The sequence below is a fragment of the Dermacentor silvarum genome, chromosome 7 (assembly GCF_013339745.2).
Source record: "Dermacentor silvarum isolate Dsil-2018 chromosome 7, BIME_Dsil_1.4, whole genome shotgun sequence".
Taxonomy (NCBI): Eukaryota; Metazoa; Arthropoda; class Arachnida; order Ixodida; family Ixodidae; genus Dermacentor; species Dermacentor silvarum.
In genome coordinates, this window is record NC_051160.1 from 159,922,089 (window position 1) to 159,943,274 (window position 21,186).

Genomic DNA, 21,186 nt, shown 5'->3' on the forward strand with positions numbered 1-21,186 from the left:
AGTACGACAACGCCGCTTCGGAGTGGCTCCGACTGTGCGCTGCAGTCATTCAGGGCATCGCCATCCGTGGACAGCCTCTCCAGCTGTTCCTGTGATGGTCCTCGAGGGCCTGAGGAGAGGCGGGGAGGACTGGGTGCGGTCACACCACCCATAGTGGTCAGCGGAACACCCTCGGAGGGACTCTCCTCAACTTCGGCGGAAATTTATAATGCTGAGCGGCAGGATAATCGCCGGGAAGACCCGCGACCAGCGCGCAACAGCCAGTGGCGCTCGCTAGAGAAGCTTGTTGCAAGCTGGTCGGCTCACCAACGGCGACTTCACACATTGAACAGGTTGCCTCCATGTTATGTGGCGTGTTTGTGGTACGGTCTCATGGTGGTAAACACGACGCAAGGAGCGTTTTAGTTAGGAAAAGCCTTTACGGGGCGTAATCATAAGACAAATACATATATCAAGAAAATAGGCGTTACAAACTCAATAGCAAAATCCTAACACACGACAAACTGTACACAAATCTAGTTAATTGAAAATGTTGTCTAAAGTCCTTACACATGACGTATTATGAAATTCAAAAATATTTACACAAATTTATCGACGTGGCCACGCTCCGTCGTTGTCACTGCTTCCGGCGACACGTTATTGGGGCGGCCGATGTGTCGTAGACTTGACGTCACTTTGTCCGACGTTCGGCCCACGGTTGAGCTGGTCAGGGGGTCAGAAAGGTGGGGCGACCGAGGTGCCTGGATCGCCCGGTCAATTCCGCTAGCAGCGGATCGTAGCCGCAGGGAATCCGGGAAGCGGCGCCGTCAGCCTGTAGCTGCGGCTTCGGGTGGGACGTCTACTCAGCTCGCGGGTCGTGGCCGCGGCAGCTGAAGAACCGCTTCCACTGGGTTGCCGCCGTCTCCGAGATCCACCCGTCCTTTTCGGCCTCCAGCTCCTTCTGCCCCTCGTCGTCCCAGAGCGTAGCTGGGCCGCTTTCTTCGCCTACGTGTCCCTTCTCCCATTAGCCCCGTATTGCTTGCTTGCTTGATCCTCATCCGTGGCGCTTACCCACTACGGGGGATTGGACAAGAAGCCGGCCGTTAAAGGTTAAAGGGAAGGGGGAGACGGAAAATGGCCACGTATCTCCGCGTGCACAGTTGCACTTCTTCTTTCCTACATTGTATTTTTTTATTCGGACGCACTTATTTTCTAACATCTTTTTCTCTTTATTTTTGCCACCGACTCCTCGTGACTTCTTGTTCTCTTCTTATCTTCGGCTTTTCTTCTTTCTTTCTTTCTTTTTGGCTCATGACAGTTTGCAAGCCATGCTGGAAACTTGCAGCGTGGCCGAGTGTAAAGATGAGTAGATGCACTTGGGCTCAGGCGCTAGGGGCTGAACCAGGAGAAGACGAGGACGAAGCGGATAATAGCACAGCTCGCCGAGGAACGGGTGTTGTCTCTGTGTCTCTGTTCCTTTAGAATATATATATATATATATATATATATATATATTGTGAGCGCATTTTGTGCATATCGTCGTCGTCATCTGTACGTACGACTGATCATCTTGTGTGAGCGCTATTTGTGCATATCGTCGTCGTCATTTGTACATACGACTCATCATCTTTTGTCTCGTGCGGTGCTTCGTCTCTGACTCGGGCGGCTGCTCGGAAATAAAGGCATCGCATCGACCGACGTCTCACAAGTGGTGGAGAGCGCTTCTATTCCCACGTCCTCTTACTTTCCCGATTCTCCTGGAGCTCCGATCCGGTCGTCGTTTGCTCTCGTCTACCACGGTGATGGCAGAAACCAACCCGTCCACCAGTGCTGCTACCACCTCTCCTCAGCCCGCTGGGCCTACCTGGACGGTGAACACCACACACCGAGATCCTCCCGTCTTTGCCGGCATCCGCGGCGACGACGTCGAAGATTGGCTCCATCACTACAACAGAGCCAGCGACGCCAATCATTGGGACGACACGCACAAATTGCGGTATGTCGCTTTTTACTTAACCGAAGTTGCGAAGACATGGTTTTTTAACCACGAAAGTGACTTTTCAGACTGGCCATCATTCACCCAGTAATTTCGCCAGATATTCGGCATGTCCTCTGGGCGCTCCAAAGTCGCGAAACAGAAGCTGGCAACGCGCATACAAGAGCAGGACGAGTCCTATACGTCCTACATTGAGAACATCCTTGCTCTCTGCCGCCGCGCACAGAGTGACATGGCGGAAGCTGATCGCGTTCGCCACATACTGAAGGGCATCAACACGGTCGCCTTTAATGCTCTCGTCATGCAGAACCCAAACTGCGTTGGGGATATTATCACGGCCTGCCAGCGTCTAGACACGCTCCAGTCTATTCGCCTGCCACGTGCCTCTACCGACCCTCATCTCAACGGTGATGCTGAGCTGCGAGCCCTGATACGCACTCTCATCAGGGAGGAACTTCACGGCCATCTTTCTGGACCTACGACGCTTGCAACCGTTCGCCCCGCTCCTCCTGGACTGCGTGACATCAAGGACGAACTGGCGGCGATGACAAACGTCCAAATGGACAAGTGTACTGCACCATTTCGTCCGCCAAGTTATGCCGAAATTGCCTCCCGGCCTCCCTCGACCATTCAGTTTCCACCTGCCGCTACACCTGCCGGACCGTACACAACCCCTTCTGGTCGCTCTCCTTCACCTTCCCAGGACATGGCTCGAGCATCCCGCTCGCCCCGGCGTCGCTCTCCTTCACCTCACCGCCGTTCCTCATCGCTCTTGCGTGCTGCTTTCCATGTTGTGGACACCCATTCGGAAAACTAGAGGCTGCAGTTTTCGGAGGAGAAACTGCATCGTATCGGACTAACCCAATTCCTCCTGCTCGCCCCGCCAATTTGCTCTCAGTTTGTGTGGAAGGTGTTTCCGTCGACGCCCTTGTAGATACTGGAGCCGCTGTTTCTGTTATACATCGTGAACTGTGCTTCCGTCTGCGAAAAGTGCAAACGCCGTATGTTGGTCCGGTCCTATGTGGTGCCAATGACGTTCCCATCTTTCCTAGCGGACAGTGCACAGCTCGCGTCCTGATAGACGGTATTCGTCATCATTTGCAACTTGCGGTGCTTTCGACGTGTGCTCATCAGATGATATTAGGATGGGACTTCCTGTCCGCTGCTTCTGCACTAATTTCGTGCGGCGACCCAAGCATCCACATCTGCGACACCGAGACGTATCCCGTCTTCGATTCCCCGTGTCCCAACCTCATTGCAGCAGCGGATTTTATTATCCAACCAGACGGAGAACGTGTTCTTACCCTTGATTCAACAGACATTGTCGACGGAGACGCATTGGTTGTACCTTCTCAGCGCTGCATTTCTCGAGGACTCGCCATCGCTTCTCACAGCCTTTAATCCGACTCCTGAGCAACGACTCCCGAAAGGGTCTACCGTCGCCAAGCTCGCCGACGCTGCGCCGGTATGTGTCGTCAGTGTTTCGCCTGCCACGTCTTCCGCGCATTGTACGCCCGCAGAAGGCCACACTAGTGCTATTAAGGCCACCGTGAGTGCAGATCTCAATCCGGCCCAGACGGATGCACTCCTCACCATTTTAATGAAGCATGCAGCTTGTTTTGACGTTTCTTCGTGAGGCCTGGGTCAGACCACTGTAACTACTAATCGAATTGAAACAGACGGCTCTCGCATAATTCGCCATCGCTCGTACCGTGTGTCAGCTTCGGGGCGAAAAGTTATAGAACAAGTGAACGACATGCTGACACGCAACATTATAAGGCCTTCAGCAAGCCCTTGGTCTTCTCCTGTTGTGCTTGTTAAAAAAAAGGATGGTTCTGTGCGCTTTTGCATCGATTATAGGGCGCTAAACAAAATTACCCGCAAGGATGTTTATCCAATGCCACGTATTGACGATGCTTTGGATACCTTACAAGGTGCCGAGTATTTCTCGAGCCTCGACTTGCGCTCCGGATATTGGCAGATTCCAATGCATAAGCCAGATAAAGAAAAGACTGCGTTTGCTACACCTGATGGCCTTTTCGAGTTTAACGTGATGCCTTTTGGACTGTGCAATGCGCCAGCCTACGTTTGAACGTATGATAGATACAGTACTCCGTGGCTTAAAATGGAAGACAGACATTTGTTACTTGGACGACATTGTCATCTTTTCGTCGAGTTTCTCCCAGCACCTACAACGTCTAGACCAAGTTCTGACGTGTCTAGCAAAGGCTGGCCTCCAACTCAATACTAAAAAGCGCCGCTTTGCAAGCCGAAGCATTAAAGTATTGGGCCACGTCGTCAGTAAGCATGGCATCCAGCCTGATCCCGATAAAATCGCTGCAGTGCTGCAATTTCCGCCACCAACCACACTTAAAGAACTCCGCAGCTTTCTAGGACTCACGTCCTACTTCCGCCGCTTTGTCCGTGACTTCGCCACCGTCGCCGCTCCTCTACACAAACTTCTGACTTCGAGCGCATCCTTTGTGTGGTCGGACGACTGTGAAGCCGCCTTCCAGACCCTCAAACGACTTCTCACGTCAGGACCCGTGCTCCGTCATTTCGATGCAACCGCCCCTACTCTTCTACACACTGATGCCAGTGGGCATGGAATTGGCGCTGTCCTGCTGCAGCGGAATCAGAAGTCTGAAGAGCAAGTCGTGGTTTATGCAAGTCGTACTCTTTCTCCTGCTGAGCGCAACTACACAATTACAGAACAGGAATGCCTCGCCATCGTGTGGTCAATACAAAAATTTCGACCACATCTCTACGGCCGCCATTTCACAATTGTGACCGACCATCATTCTCTCTGTTGGTTGTCCCTGAAAAACTTGTCTGGACGACTCGGCCGTTGGGTACTGCGCTTGCAGGAATATGACTTTACTGTCACGTATAGGTCCGGCAAACAACATCAAGATGCCGACGCTTTGTCACGCTGCCCACTGTCTCCAAACGCCCATGCTCACCTTCGGCCTGCACGTCACTATCTAGCCACACGTCTCAGCACACGTCCAGTAGCCCGGGACAGGCGGTTGCCTCAGTTGCCTTTCTTCCGTCCACTGACCTCGTCTCACTCCAGCGTACTGACCCATACTGCCGAACGCTGATCGACCGACTTACTGGCTTGGAACGACCCCCCAACAGTCGCTTAAGACGACAACTTTCACGTTTTAAGCTTCAGGGTGGAGCGTTATTTCGATTAATCTACCATCCTTCCGGTAACCGGTGGGTACCAGTCATACCTCGCTCACTTCGGCTCCAAGTATTAGAAGCATTTCACGACGACGCGACGGCTGGCCACTTCGGCTTTCTTAAGACCTACGACCGCATCAAAACGCGTTGTTTCTGGCCGGGCCTTTCCATCTCTGTCGCCAAATACGTTAGCTCCTGCGCGTCATGCCAACACAGAAAACGCTCGACATCCCTTCCAGCCGGTCCTCTGCAGCCTCTACCATGCCCGTCCACCCCCTTCGAAATTGTGGGCATAGACTTGTACGGACCCCTCCCACTCACGCCCGCTGGTCACCGCTGGATCGTTACTGCAGTGGATCATCTAACGCGGTACGCCGAGACAGCTGCTCTTCGCTCTGGTACTGCGTCAGAAGTCGCCGAGTTTTTCGTGCACGGTATCGTTTTGCGCCACGGCGCACCTCGTGTGCTTCTGAGTGACCGTGGCAAGACGTTTCTTTCGCATGTCCTTCGTGAAGTCCTCCAGGCCTCTGACACCGCCCATAAGACCACATCATCGTACCATCAGCAAACAAATGGCCTTACCGAGCGTTTTCATCGAACTTTGTCTGACATGATGTCAATGTATGTTCGACCCCATCACACCAACTGGGACACCATCCTACCTTTCGTGACGTTTGCGTACAATACTGCCGTCCAACGTACAACCAATTACAGTCCCTTCTTCCTTGTGTACGGTCGTGCGCCGTCTTTCGTCTTGGACACTACACTCCTTTCAGCACCTGCTGCTCCATGCGCGTCTCTTCCTGAAGAATTTGCTGCTCGCATCGCCCGCTGCCGTGAAATTGCCCGCGCCAACACCGCTACCATTCAGGACAAAAGGAAAATTCGCTATGATGCGACGCGTCGCGTTGCTTCGTTCTGCCCAGGCGACGAAGTTTTTTTGTGGACACCTGTTGGCGCGCCGGGCCTCTGTGAAAAATTTCTCCACAGATATCTCGGCCCCTACACCGTTTTGCAAAGAACTTCGGCCGTTAACTATCGCGTCACTCCTGTCAGCTCAGCTACTGACAGCCGCCGCCGCACTACGGAAATCGTTCACGTATCTCGCCTGAAACCCTACATTCGCCGTACCCACCCATTCTAGCTTGCGGTCTTGCTGACCGCTTTCCTGAAAGGGGGGAAGTTAGTGTGAGCGCATTTTGTGCATATCGTCGTCGTCATCTGTACATACGACTCATAATCTTGTGTGAGCGCTATTTGTGCATATCGTCGTCGTACATATCGTCGTCGTATCGTCGTCGTACATACGACTCATCATCTTTTGTCTCGTGCGGTGCTTCGTCTCTGACTCGGGCGGCTGCTCGGAAATAAAGGCATCGCTTCGGCCGACGTCCCACACTATATATATATATATATAGAATGAAAACGACTCTTGAAAAAGGTCGGTCCACCAACCAAAACTGTTGTGTAAATAATAAACCTAAGATAACCGCGAAGTTGTGCTTCTGATTTTCCTTTTATATATATATATATATATATATATATAACACTTTTGTCATTTTTCTCATTCTCTCTCTATCATGTGAGCGCAGCCCAACACTTCACACATCAGGCAGGGGCGTTTGTGTAAGCAGGCGTTTGGTATGTTGCGACACCAAAGACCAGACAGAGCCGATGAAGGTGGGACCTTTCCACGTGTAGCTAGGCGTGGCTTCGGCGTGTCCGGGTAAAAAAAAGAACCTGAAGGGCCAATGCTTAAAGGTCCAAACAGCCAGCATTGTCTGTTTGGACCTTTAAGGCCTCTCGACGGAGGCATCAGACCTCTTTGGCCTCCGCTTCGCGTAGATGGCATCCCCGGGATGACCCATCCTTGGGAAATTGGCAGTCCCCTTTTCCTGTCCTCATCTCCGCGCTCTTTTTTACGCTCATTTTTAATACTTGTCCCGCATTTTTTATCATTTATTTACTGCTAATTTTTCGTGGTGGCCACGGTTAACCTTGTCTAGCTAACCTGTCTCGGTTATGTGTCATTTGGTTATAGCAGTTTTGTACAGCTGGCGTAGGCAGGACTTGTGCTAAACGCCTGTTGATTCCACTTGTTAAGCTCGGAGTTGGGTGGCTGGCGTTACGGCTGAACCTAATTAGGGCTTTATAGCACGAACTTCATTCCCCAAACTACCTGATCGTCCTCTTTTCAAATGAGGACGCACCGAGGAAACATTGAACTTTTTTGTCCAACCCAAAGAAAACTGTTCACGCTATACTTAGCGGAAGCCCTGAATATACTGTGAGAACCATTTCACCATTTGCCGTTACTAAGAGTCTCACCGACACACAAGGTCCTGGCTACAATGTCATAACAATTGCCCGCGGCGAACTCTTGCTTGAGGTTCGTGACAAGCATCAATATGGAAATACATTGTTACGGGGAAAGAGGTTTAAAATATGTTTACAGGGATATGTACAATACGGTCACTGGCATAAAAACATACAAAATGGCAAAACCAATCCGCGCGATATCAGAGAGCGTCGTCCTGTTCCGTACTGTTCTCAGCTTCGTCTCGAGCAGCGCTTGGTAACATGACCTCCGGCGGCGGCGAAGGTGCCGTACCGGTGCTGGCTAGATCGTCCGAGTTGCATCGCTTGAGGTGGGTGACGTGTGCCACATCGGTGGGCGTGATTTCATATTTGACGTCGGTCACTTGGCGCAATACCCAGTACGGGCCAGAGTAAGGCTAAATCAACTTTTCGCAGAGGCTAACTCGTCGTGACGGTGTCAAAAGGAGGACCCTATCACCAGGGTTGAAGTGGGCATTGCGGTGGTGGGCATCATAGAAGAGTGGTTGCTTGTCCTGCGAAGCGGTAAGGCGCAGGCGTGCAATCTGGCGTGCCACTGCAGCTCTGAAGGTGGCATCACGGGCGTATTATGACGACGAGTCAAGAACGGCGGGAAGGAGGGTGTCAAATGGCAGTGTGGAATTTCTTCCGCACAAGAGGTAAAACGTAGAAAACCAGCATAGTCATGTCGGGAGGGATTATAAGCAAATGTTACGAAGGGCAGAGCGACGTCCCAGTCATGATGGTCGGCGGAAACATACATAGCAAGCATGTCTTTGATAGTTCTATTAAGACGCTCTGTGAGGCCGTTAGTCTGAGGGTGGTACGCCGTTGTCAACTTGTGCTTTGTAGCGCAGGAGTGCAAGTGGTCACGGACAACCTTCGAAATGAAATAGCGGCCCCGGTTTGTGAGGAGCTGTCGAGGAGCACCGTGGTGAAGTATAACGTCTTCCACCAAGAGGTCGGCGACGTTCGTTGCACAACTGGTTGGAAATGCCCGAGTGATCGCGTACGGGGTCGTGTAGTCGGTAGCAACTGCTATTCACTCATTTCCGCAGGTAGATAGCAGGAAGGGGCCAAGAAGGTCAAGACCAACTCTAAGGAATGGCTCCGATCAGCACGTCAAGGGGTTGAAGGCGGCCAGCTGGGAGTACTGCTGGTTTCTTGTGGCGCTGACACTTTTCACAGGAAGCGACGTAACGGCATACGGAACGGTAAATACTGGGCCAAAAGAAACGATGCCGAATACGGTCATACATTATAGAGACTCGGAGGTGACCCGCGGTAGGCACATTATGTAGCTGTGTAAGGACAGTTTGACGCATATGTGTAGGAATAACCAAGAGCAGTTCAGGACCGTTAAGGTGCATGTTGTAGCGGTACAAGACGCCATCCTGCAGCACAAACATACGCCGAGAACGGGAACGTGTCTCAGAAGTCAGCCGAAGAATGATGTCTCGTAAGTAGGGCTTACGGCGTTGCTCATCTCCGATGTTCTGAAACGCAATAAGCGACAGCACGCAGGTATACTAGCAGTTGTGGGGAAGCTCCGGTGAGTCTACTGGATGGCGCGACAAGCAATCGGCGTCTTCATGCAATCGGTCGCTCGTATGCACAACGGTGTATGAGTACTCTTGGAGTCGCAGCGCCCACCGGCTGATACATCCAATAGGATCCTTTAGAGATGAAAGCCAGCATGAAGCATGATGGTCAGTGATAACTGTGAGCGGCCGGCCGTACAAGTAGGGGCGAAATTTACCCACTGCACCAATGAGGGCAAGGCACTCGCGTTCAGTAATGAAGTAATTACGCTCCGCTTGGGGCAAAAGACGGCTAGCGTACGCAATAGCACGGTCGCAACCTTGCTGGCACTGAGCCAAAACAGCGCCGACTCCATAACCGCTGGCATCAGTGCGAACTTCCGTTGGAGAGGTCACATAAAAATGGGCTAGAACTGGTGGTGAAGTGAGCCGCACGGTAAGCTCAGCGAACGCAGTAGCTTGCTCCGGACCCCATACAAAAAGCGCGTCTTCCTTGAGAAGTTCTGTGAGAGAGCGCGCAACGGTAGCGAAATTGAGTACGAACCAGTGGAAGTATGAGCAGAGTCCCACAAATCTTCGAACGTCCTTGGCACAGGTCGGCACGGGGAAATTCTTGACGGGGCGAACTTTCTCAGCATCGGGGCGGACACGGGAAGAATCGACGAGGTGTTCTAGCACAGTAAGTTGCCGGTGACCGAAATGGCATTTTGAGGAATTGAGCTGAAGCCCAGCCTTGCGGAAAACAGAAAGAATTGTCGAAAGACGCTCGAGGTGCGTGGCAAAAGTTGGTGAAATAACAATAACATCATCGAGGCAGCACTGGCAGATTAACCACTTAAAACAGTTAAGAGAGCGTCCATCATACGTTCAAATGTAGCCGGGGCATTACGTAAGCGGAATGACATCACTTTGAACTGATAGAGGCTATCAGGTGTAGTAAATGTGGTCTTTTCATGCTCCATGTCGTTAGCTGTAAGCTGCCAGGAACCGGGATCGAAGGTCTATCGAACAAAAATATTTTGCACCATGTTAGCAATCGAGGGTGTCATTTATCCGTGGCAAGGGATACACGTCTTTTTTGTTAATTTGTTCAGATGGCGATAGTCGACAGAGAAGCGCCAGCTGTCATCCTTCTTTCTCACGAGCACGACCGGGGAAGCCCAAGGGCTACAAGAAGGCTCAATGATATCTCGAGCAAGCATCTTGTCGACTTACTTCTGTATGAGTTGGTGCTCAGTAGGGGAGACGCGGAAAGACCTTCGGTGGATCGGGCTGGCGTCGCCGGTGTGTATCCGATGTTTCACAACAGACGTTTGACCCACTGGCCGGTAATAGAGATCGAAAATGCCCCGGTACGACGCGAGAACGCAATGAAGTGCGTTCGCATGGTGGGCCGGAAGGTCATGAGCGATCATTGTCGAAAAAGGCTATAATGCTTGGGTTGTAGGGTCCGAACCAGCAGAGGTAGAGGTCAAGGCAGAAATGTGGTAGTCGGTAGCCGGGGTCAAGGTTGCAATAGATATGCCCTGAGGTAACACTTGAGGACAGAGGCTGAAATTCACCACAGGAAGACAGGTGGCATTGTCTTTTATGCGGACTACCGTGTGGGGGAATCCGACGTTCTGCGACAGGAGGACGGTGGCTTTGGGCGGCACGACGTAAGCGCTGTCGGCGGCAAGTGGATCGGGTGAAACGGCAATATAGGTCACGGCTCGGTGAGGTAGGCGAACGTAATCGGTCGAGCATAGTCAACTCGGTGTATGATCCGGAGGGTCAACGGCACACGGTTGGGCGAGTTGGACAACACCCGCAGAGCAATCAAGAACGGCCGTATGTGCCGACAGAAAATCAAGGCCTAAGATGATTTCGTGTGGGCACTGCTCCAAAACGTAAAACAGAACAGAATTATGACGTCCGGCTACAGTGACACGGGCGGCACACATCCCAGTGACAGCTGGAGTTCCACGGTTGGCTACGCGGACGACAGTGAGTGGGGAAGGAGTGAGGACTTTATTTAGGCGCGTACGGAGGTTCAAGTTCATAAACGATATGTGCACTCCTGTGTCAATCAGTGCTGTCACAGCTATACCGCCCACGTCCATGTTGATAAGGTTGTGATGGCCAGGCAGTGTAAGCAGAGGAATTTTGGCTCGGGTCGTCATGGCAGGCTCACCTCTCGGAGCTGCGCCCGTTAGTTTTCCGAGGAGCGGCGGCAATAAGGGGACGGAGAGCGACGAGGCAGAGGCGCGCGAGAAAGACGTGTGCGTGGCGAAAGGGGACGGTTTTGTCGTGCGGGCAGAGATGTTGGAGCGGTGCCTTCAATGCGTGGCGGCGGGCTGGGACTGTCAGGTGGGCGTCGGGCATTGCGGTAGCTCTGCCAAGGCTGCGTGTTCCAAGACCTGCGACAATGGCGAGAAATATGTCCAACGCGTCCACAGCAGAAGCATATAGGCCTATCACCAGAAGTGCGCCATTCCTCTGGGTTCCGATAACGAGGACGAGCGTACGAACTTCGTGGTAGATCAGGTACGCCGGGTAAGCGGTAGTCGGGTCTGTGGGCTGGGCTCAGTGAATGGAATCCGACATTGGCCAACTCTTGCTGTACAACGGTTTGAATAATTGATATTGTTTGGTGGGAGCCGTCTGGGGCGCGAATCTGGGAAGGAACTAGAGATGCAGCTTCAATCTCCCTGCGGACGACGCGCACAATACTGTCGGATGCCGCCGGTACGGGCGGGAGACGGAGGTGCTTGCAGGTAGATGTTGCAGCCGTATTAGGAAGGCGAGAAAAGTTGTGAGCAATGCGACGGATTTTGGCTTCTTCGAATTGGCGGCATTCAGGAATGATGTCCTGCACTGCCATTGAGTTCTTGAAAACGGGGAGCGTAAACGCGTCATCCGCAATTCCTTTGAGCATGTGTCCGACCTTTCCCGCTTCCAGTATCTTCTCGTCAACAAGCATGTCCTGAATATATGTCACATAGGACGCAGTGCACGTCTGAGCTCGGCACGCAAGGTCTTTCTGCGTGGCACGCCGGTGGCCAGAAGGCTTGGCAAACAAATCTGTGAGCTTTTGCTTGCACAGGTCCCAGCTGGTGAGTTCCTCTTCGTGGGTCTCAAACCAGACGCGTGACGTTCCCGCAAGGTAGAATAGCAGGTTGGCGAGCATGACGGTCGTGTCCCAGTGATTGCTCGTGCTCACCCGTTCATAGAATTGAAGCCCGTCTGCAACGTCGGTGTTGTCTGTGCCGGAAAAGGTTCTAGGGTCGTGCGCTTGTGCCAGAATGACGGTGGACGCGGTTTGCAACGTGCCCGAAGCATTTTTGCCTTGAGCTGGCATTGTCAATGCAGCCAAGGAGCGCCCGCTATGTAAATTCGTTGTGCTTCTTGGAGTACCCAGCACCTCCGCCAAAATGTTCCGGGGAAAGAGGTCTAAAATATATTTGCAGGGATGTTTACAATGCGTCCACTGGCATAGAACGCATACAAGATGGAAAAACCAATCCGCGCGACATCAGAGAGCATCGTCGTCTTCCGTACTGTCCTCAGCTTCGTCTCGAGCAGCGCTTGGTAACATTGTCAAAGCTAGCGGCAATTGGTGGCATTCAAATCACAGTGACAGCCTATCCATCAATGAATACTTCCAGAAGATGTATTCATTGAGTAATCCAGAGTAATTTCTGATGAGGACTTCTTGAACTTGCGCCAAGACGATCTTGGCGCTAGAACTAGAAGGACTAGAACCAAGAGCGTCAGAGAGACAACCGAGGTGGTTAAGATTGCTCGTGCAGGACAGGGGTGTGTAAGCATGCCATCATCACGGCCGCTGCATAAAAAAAGCACCTTTGTTTTTTATCCAGCGGCCGTGCCATCACTTGCATTTACCAAGGAGAAACTAAGGTTTTTAAGATGGCTCGTGATTAGGACCATGGTGATATCACCTTGTGCCATTCATGCTGATTGTTGTTCTTTCAAGCGAAGCTTTATAGGCTGACAAGTGTCCGCGATGGTGGTGGCAGCGGCGGTGTCACACTGAAAAGTTGGCCGATCCTGGCGATAGTGCAGAAAAGGTCGAAGCTCATGACACATACCAGGGACAAATAAGACAGACAAAGAGAGAGAGGGTAAGAGAGAAATAAGGAGAGAGGGAAGAAAGATAGAGAGAAAGAAATAAACTGAGAGCGAAAGAGAGAGAAAAAGAGAGAGAGAGAGAAAGTCACCACGAAGGTCAGAGAAAGAAAGAAAGAGACAAAGAAAGAAAGTCACCACGAAGGTCAGAAAAAGAGAAAGAGAGAGAATGACGAAAAGAGAGAAAGAAAGAGAGAAAAAGAAAGAGAGATAGAGAGGGAGGAAGAGAGAGAGAAAGACAGAGAGAAAGAGAGAGAGAAAATCACCACGAAGGTCAGATACATATACGAGAAGCTTCGCCTACCCCCATTTTCTCGACGGGGGAAGGGCTTGTAATTTTTCTCTTTTTCCCTCCTTATTTTTTCCCGTTTCCTGCTGGCGCTTCGTATGTGTATATATGCCTATACTCGTGGCCAACTTTCTGTGGCAATGAAGGGAAAGCTACGGGCGCATGGCTGCTGCACATGTATTACCAACTATAACAAACTGGAGGGGCTCCAAAAGAAGGTACTAAGAATCTTTGAGAACATTAATGGACACCCGAGCCTATTACGCACTGGTCCCCTATTCAATAAACATATGTTTAAAGCGTCTAAGTGATACGTATATAAACTATCTCTTTATGTGCATAAAAATAAACTTCTAAACGATGCAGAAAATTCTCCGTATGAATACAGCATACGTAGCAGGCTAGTACCAGTGCCGTGCACACGCACAAATTACGGTAGATATAGGCTGGATTACTGCATACCAACACTATACAACCTTTTAAAAACTCACATTAATTTCAGTGCCCCATTCGGCACGTTTAAAGCGGAGGTGCGTGATTACCTGATGAAGCAATGAACTTTTTCTTTGTTCTTCTCCTGGCTGTTACATGTCCTGCAGTATTTATGCATTCTTTGACAGTGTCCACCATGTATGCTGTATCTGTGTCAAGCAAGTTAATTTCTTCTTCATAATGACGGTATAAATTTACAATTGTGCGAATTTGTGAAATCCACTGCCTGTTGCTCTGTGTAGGCCCCCAGGTACCATCAATCTGTATACGACACCTTTCTGCCGGGGGGGGGGGGGGGGGGGGCAACTTGTCTGTTGGAAATACAGTCGATTATGATTCGTGGATTCTGATTCTTACCGCGCCTAGTAGTCCGGCAGCGCTTGACAGTGCATTTGGTTGCTCGGAACAGACGCTTAGTCGATGCAGGTTCCACGTGCGACGGTTTCGCGTTTGCCCAGACGCGGAAGGAAAAAGTAAACGGTTACGCTCAGTGGTGTGCTATGCCTTATTTACCTATTGCTAGTAAAGTGTTTATTTTCTCTTCCCCTGCCCAAACTATAACGTGGATTAAAACGCGGGACACTTTCCAGAAGCGCTCTCATTTGTGCGCGCTTTGCCTCCGTAGCTTTCCCTTCATTGCCGCTGAAAGTTGCCCGCGAGTATCATCATCAATAGAATTAACACTTGAAAGTCATCGCTCTTTTCACTCTGTCTCTATCGTCGTCCCTTCCTATATTTCCGCGTGGTTACCTACGTTGAAATGAACCAACCAGCCCAACAAGCAACCATTCTGTAATAAAATGTGTCTTCTGTTGAGATTTTGTTGCTTATTTCCTAGTTCATGCTTGTGAGAGCATTTGCAATGAAATCAGCTCAACTTGATTCGCGCTGTCGTGCAGGGCAGCTGAGGATGCGCATTTTGGCAACCACTTCATACCCAAGCACAGCGTGATTCTCTCGAATCTGTGGATGGCCCACAGGAACTCTGACCATTGGGAGAAACCCAATGAATTCAACCCCAGAAGGTTCCTGAAGCACGACGGTTGTGCACAGCTAACGCGGCCGAGTGGGGTGCTCGCCTTCTCTGTCGGTAAGAGGTTACATAAGGAAACAATACAATTACCATAGAACATGAGTAACGCTAGTGTAAAGTATGATGCTCAAGATTTGAGGTGTGTAACACTGTTTTTGTCGCGCGTGCGGTCTATTGAATATCCTAGTCTCACTGTCAAACGCATGAAGAAGATAGCAGTGCTTATCATTCGGCAAACATGTCTTGAACCGAGCAATAGAAGCTTTATGCGAAATTGCTGTCATCTATCGGTGGTCTGACCAAGCTACCGATGCGGCGCCATGTTGAAGGCATCTGTCCGAGTCGTATTGCTGTCGCTGCAACAACTTTTTTTTGTGTGCTTTGCTCGTAATCAATCTGCGCATAAAAAAACGTCAAACGAGTTCTCTACGGACCTGTCCACGTCAATGTCATTTCGTAGTGATTTAGTTGACAGTTATTACGCGTCTAGAACTGCTTCACAATGATAACGAAGCTACGAGTTCGTCACCGAGTCGTATGTAAGCCGGCCGTCGTTGAGAACGGAGCAGTGCGCAGGGTAATAAACTGTCTCTTTTTGTTTTCAGTGTGGCGTATAAAGGGTTTTCAGTCATCTGAATATCCTGGGTACAGTGCGAGAGAGAGATAGAGAGAGACTACTTTATTTTCGGCATAACGAGGTCGTTAAATACGCTTGCAAGTGGTCCGAGGGGTGGTGGCCAATTACTTGCCACGGCCGTTTCGGCCCAGTTTGTTACTTCTGCCTGAATCTGGCAGCCAGTCGCCGACAGGAGTGGCTACCATGTCTCGTGGGAGGGAGTTGGCAGTATTGACTGTGGAGGAGGGCTTCCCTCGCATTCCCAAAGGATGTGACTTTGGGTAGCCTTCATGCAGTTGCAATGTTGGCCCAAGAGAAAAGGCTTTCAGGCACGAAGGCAGACTTGCCAATACAATGTGCGACGGTCATGAAGAGGCTTTCGCGTGCGACGCGACCAGGCGCAGCGACGACGATATAAGCAAGACGCTGTCAGAGCAACGTTTATTTCTGAAAGCTTGAGTGAGGTAGGGCGCATGGCCATATACAGTATCTTTCCCGAGATGTGCTGAGAAATAACATGTTAGGTATATAAAATTAGCGTTTCACTCCGTCCATTTTTTTCCTTCGGCATCACGATTTCCTCGCTGTGAAGGAAAAAATGTAAGCAGTAAACTGTGACTCTGCTCAGGCACCGCACGTTGATACGTAGTACGTTCCGTACGCTCGCATGCGTACTGCGCTTTGCCTCCAACATGGCGGGTATGCACACGACGGCCGCCAGATGGCAGCATATTTCGCATAAGGCCTGTAACTTAATAACAGTCATAATAGGGTAGCGCGGTCAGGATCAAAAAGCCAGAAAACGTAAATAATCTACATGCGCCCACCGAATTACGAGAGCATCAAGTGTCAGCGCAAAAAAAGAATTCAAATAATCTAGTCAGGAAATAGGAAAGAAGTGCCAACTTTGTTACTACAGGTAGAAAGGCCAACGTAACGATGGTCGGCGGCCAACGACACAGATATGACTGTCTAGACAAAAAACGCCAGCAGATCCCACGCCCCGTGGGAATTGATGTTATGGAAAGCAGTCTGCGGGGAGCCTATCAAGTGGACGAAACGACCATGAGAGCACCACGATGTAGGCGTCTGTTTCATGGCCCACATGAACACACATGTCATGACATTTATGTCATGACCTATCATTTATGTTCGTCATGCAGTCTTGTCGTACTATGCTCATTTTGGTGTCTACCAGGTTAACGAAGTGACCACGAGAGCACTAAGACCTAGGCGGCTGTTTCATGACCTACATGACACATATGTCACGATATTCATGCCACGACCTATAATTCATGTTTGTCATACACTCTTGCCATACTGTGCCAATTTCGGTAACTACCAAGCTAACGAAATGCCCTTGAGAGCGCCAAGACGTAGGCGGTTAGATAGATAGATAGATACTGTCAAAGGGGCCAATGTTCGCCAAGAAATGCTTCGCATTTAGAAGACTACATACTGCAGTGATTCCTTCGGCTTTGAACTCATTTACTGATATAGAAACGCGTACAGTACCTCTAGTGAACGCAGGGCCGACTTCTTGACAATCCTGAACCACGCATCCACACTGCTTTCAAAGTGGGACCGACTGATTTTCCTTGGCGACTTTAATGCATGGCACACGGAGTGGGGGTACGGGCGAGATACAAGCAAGGGAATGAATCTACTCAGCGCCACCCAAGTCCACGAGTTACTGCTGCTCACACACTCGGGAGTTCCTACAAAGATAGGCAACAGCGTGACGTAGGATAATACGCCGGATATTATCAACAGCGACATTGGTGTTACCTGAAGTAACCTAGAGGAAAACTTAGGCAGCGACCACTACATCCTATGTACGACCGTGAACACGGCAAAGGTCCGCCTACCCTTAGGGATGGTCAGGCTGATGGACTGGAAGAAATATCGAGAACGCCAGCAGACAGCTCCCTCGACACCCACTACGGCAGAAGGATGGAGTAATTTCCTAAAGGAACCTTATACTGCCACCACTAAGAATCTCCAAACCGCACCAAGCACGCCGGCTATAGACAACCACCAAGCCCATATCTTGGAAGCTCGTACAAGTCTCAACAAGAGGTGGAAAAGACAACGCCACAACCGTAACCTAAGGAGACGAATTGACTGATTGGTGAAAGAAGCAAAGAGCTACGCTCGAACACTCAATTACAACAACTGGCACAGCTTCTGCAACTCCCTCAGAGGCACTCAGCACCAAGAAGGCATGGGCCATACTGCGATGCATGCTTGATCCGACCAGTACGCGCACGGAGACGGCTAATGTCATGCGGCGACTCATAGGAGAGTAGCAAGGGTTGGAGACTGAGCTGTTGCAACAACTGAAGACCACCTACACCGGTGAGGCTCAAACACCTATAAGATCACCCAAAGAATACCATGGGGAAGCCAACGAAGATCTGGACGCCCCCATCACTTTTGCGGAACTTTACGCAGCCGCGCAGACTTTCGAAAAGAACCCAGCACCAAGACCAGACCGCGTCACCAATGCGATGCTTCGTAATCTCTTTGACACGGCCACCGCACAGTTTGTGAATTTGTTCAACGATCAGGTCTCGAGGAAGGGAGGTCGGGTACCAGCGCCATGGAAATCGGCCAACAACATAATGATCCGAAAACCTGGTAAGCCGCGAAAGATCGGACAGCTGCGGCCCATCTTATTGACATCGTGCATGGGCAAGCTTTTTGATAGAGTCGGGCACACCCGGCTGGAGAATCACCTCGAGCGTAACAGCCTTCTTCCGGACTCGATGTTCGGCTTTCGCAAGGGAGTCTCTGCACGGGACGTCTTCCTCATGCTGAAAGACGAGGTCCTCGGTCCTCCCCCAGGCAGCCTAGACAGAACCCTGCTCGTTCTTGACGTTCAAAAGGCCTTCGACACCATATCTCACTCCACCATACTAGAGGGCCTTGAGGACGTCGGATGCGGAGAATAAACATTCCATTCCATTCAGGACTTTCTGCGTGACCGCACCGCAACAATTGCGCTCGGAGCATCGCGTTCACTCCCATATGAACAGCCGGGCTGCGACACGCCTCAGGGTGCAGTATTGTCTCTGCTCCTATTCAATATTAGAATACGCAAGCTCGCCCTACAGTTACAGGAAGACGAATACCTTGGCGTGGCAATTTACGCCGACGACATTACGCTCTGGGCGACCAAAGGCTCATATGGGGACAGACAAACACACTTCAGCAAGCCCTACATACGGTCGAATCATACACAAAACATGCATGCACAAAATTCGCACCGAGCAAATCTGACTACATACGTATTCGACCACCAAGGACCCAAGCCAACAGAGCTCCGCCGTTACAATTGCTTATAGATGGAGAATCCATCCCAAAAGCCCAGCACCTACGAGTGCTCGGACTGCATATACAGGAAACGGGCAGTGACGGCATCGCCCTGTCCAAACTCAAGCGCACGGTTCGCAGTGTTACTAGCCTCATTAGCAGAATCGAACGTAGCAGAGAGGGAATGACGGAGACAGACACTATGAAATTAGTGCAGGCCTTCGTCATAAGCAGAATCACCTACGCTCTTCCTTTCCAAGCCGCCCTACAAACTGACATCGACCAAGAAAATCAACTGATCCGGATTGCCTGCGAGGTGGCACTCGGCCTGCCCGAAAACACGAGCACTGACCGTCTCAGCAACCTGGGCATGACGAACATATGAGAAGAACTCGCCGCGGCCACACTCGTTGCCCAGCGCGAAAGACTCCACGCAACACCCCAGGGGCGCTCCGTGCTAACACGACTACGATACCACCTAACGCCACAATTCTGCCGAGACGAGACCACACTTATGCCACCTGATCTACGAGCAAGAATTTATCTGAACCCCATCCCACGTCATATGAACCCTCACGTCTACGTGACACGGCGACAAGCCCGAGCAGCCATCCTGCGCAAAAGGCAGGAGGATGCAGGCACCTAGTTTACTAACGCGGGCTTATACCACCGAGGTGAGACAGCAACTCCCAGGTATGTTTATGTCGTGACGACCCGGGGGACGATGGTCTCCACTGGTCCGTACGCACGACTTCAAGGCGCCACGGCGGAATGCGCGGCCATAACCTTGGCCATCCGAGACGCTGAGGTCAAGAATGACTCGACTTAGATACTCACAGACTCCCAAGACACCTGCCAGCTCTTCCTTCGGGGAGTTCTACCGGCCGGCGTCCTTCGCATACTAGGACCAAGCCTCCAAATGGAGCACGGAATAACATGGTGTTCGGCGCACACCGGAGTGGAAGGCAACTATCTTGCGGATCGCCTCGCTCGAGGTATAACACGCCGAGCCGCGATACATACCGCTCGAACGGACGCCTCTCCGACACCTGGCAGCACACCGAAAACATACTTGAGGCACAACGACTAGGAAGACGAACCAAAGCTCCACCTCACCCCATGCTCAACAGGCGACAGGCGAGGAACTGGAGCTGAATACAGACAAACACCTGCCCACACTTACGTAGACTCCACAAAATGTTTCCCGACAAAGACAGTGACATATGTCCGAGGTGTGACTCCACCCCGACACTAGAACACACCACTTACCAATGCACGCAGCATCCACCAGACGCCGTCTCGCCGCTGCTTAAAGGGCAACTCCGGCGATTTTTCGATGACAACGAATGTCGATGGAATTCGCTGGGTCTGTTCCTCTGAATACCTCCGTCATGTCCTAAAAAAAGCAGGCTTGAGAGTTGCACAGATTTTTTACAAATGAATTTAATCTATTGCCTCGAGCACCCTACCTTACCCCCTCCTCAGTTATAGGCCACATTGTGTATGACGTCAGGAATGGTCCACGCAGAGCATGCCGGGATCATGCAGACGACAGCGACGAGAGCGTGCAGGAGTCGACAATCGTGAGCTAGCGCTTGGCGTGAGATGTTGCTGTCGCGAGAAGTTGCATTCCCTGTGGGCGGGCAAGTGATGCGGGGTGGCAAGCGGTGTTGCGTTGTTGGCTGCACGAACTTCAGCCCTCGCCATCCGCAAACACAGTTTGAGCCGATCACGTTCAGCCGAGGTTAATGAATATTAAAAACCAGTCAAAAGACGAAGGACAAAGAAGAGACGTGGCACACACGACGACTGGAATATTCAGTATGTACCAACTGACCCAGACTGCTACTCTACTGCAAAGCCGAGGTTAAGCCTATCACAGTGGCCGAGTTCGTGCGTCTGCTGCTGGCGGACCAGACCCAGTGATATCAAGCTAATTAAGCTATTAGGACGAGGAAAGCTGCTTCTGTAGTTCAGTTTTGACCATACGGATTTGAAATAAACCATTCCTCATTTCGTACAGTGCACACGCAAAAAGCTAGAAGCGACAACACGACGCGCAATCAACATCTGTATACGTTGCCGTTCTCGAATGCGGCCGGTCGCACTCGCCGGCGCTTCCCTAAATGAAATGTGACTACGCAGATCCATTGGTGTATTATTACCTATTGTTATGCTGACTCATTATTTAGCTTACGAGGTGCACTGTTTGCCTCGTATCCCAAATGATCAGCAAGCGGAGGCCCCTTCGATACAGCATGTGTAAACAAC

The 21,186-nt window shown here is 51.0% G+C and overlaps 1 protein-coding gene across 1 annotated transcript in view; it reads left to right on the forward strand.

The window, feature by feature from the left end:
• LOC119459311 (cytochrome P450 2J4-like) overlaps positions 1-21,186 on the forward strand; it is a 644,696-nt gene that overhangs the window by 601,047 nt on the left and 22,463 nt on the right. Inside the window, exon 9 of the mRNA XM_049671318.1 lies at positions 14,977-15,041. Coding sequence (XP_049527275.1) covers positions 14,977-15,041 — 65 coding nt within the window. The remainder of the gene's footprint in view (positions 1-14,976; positions 15,042-21,186) is intronic.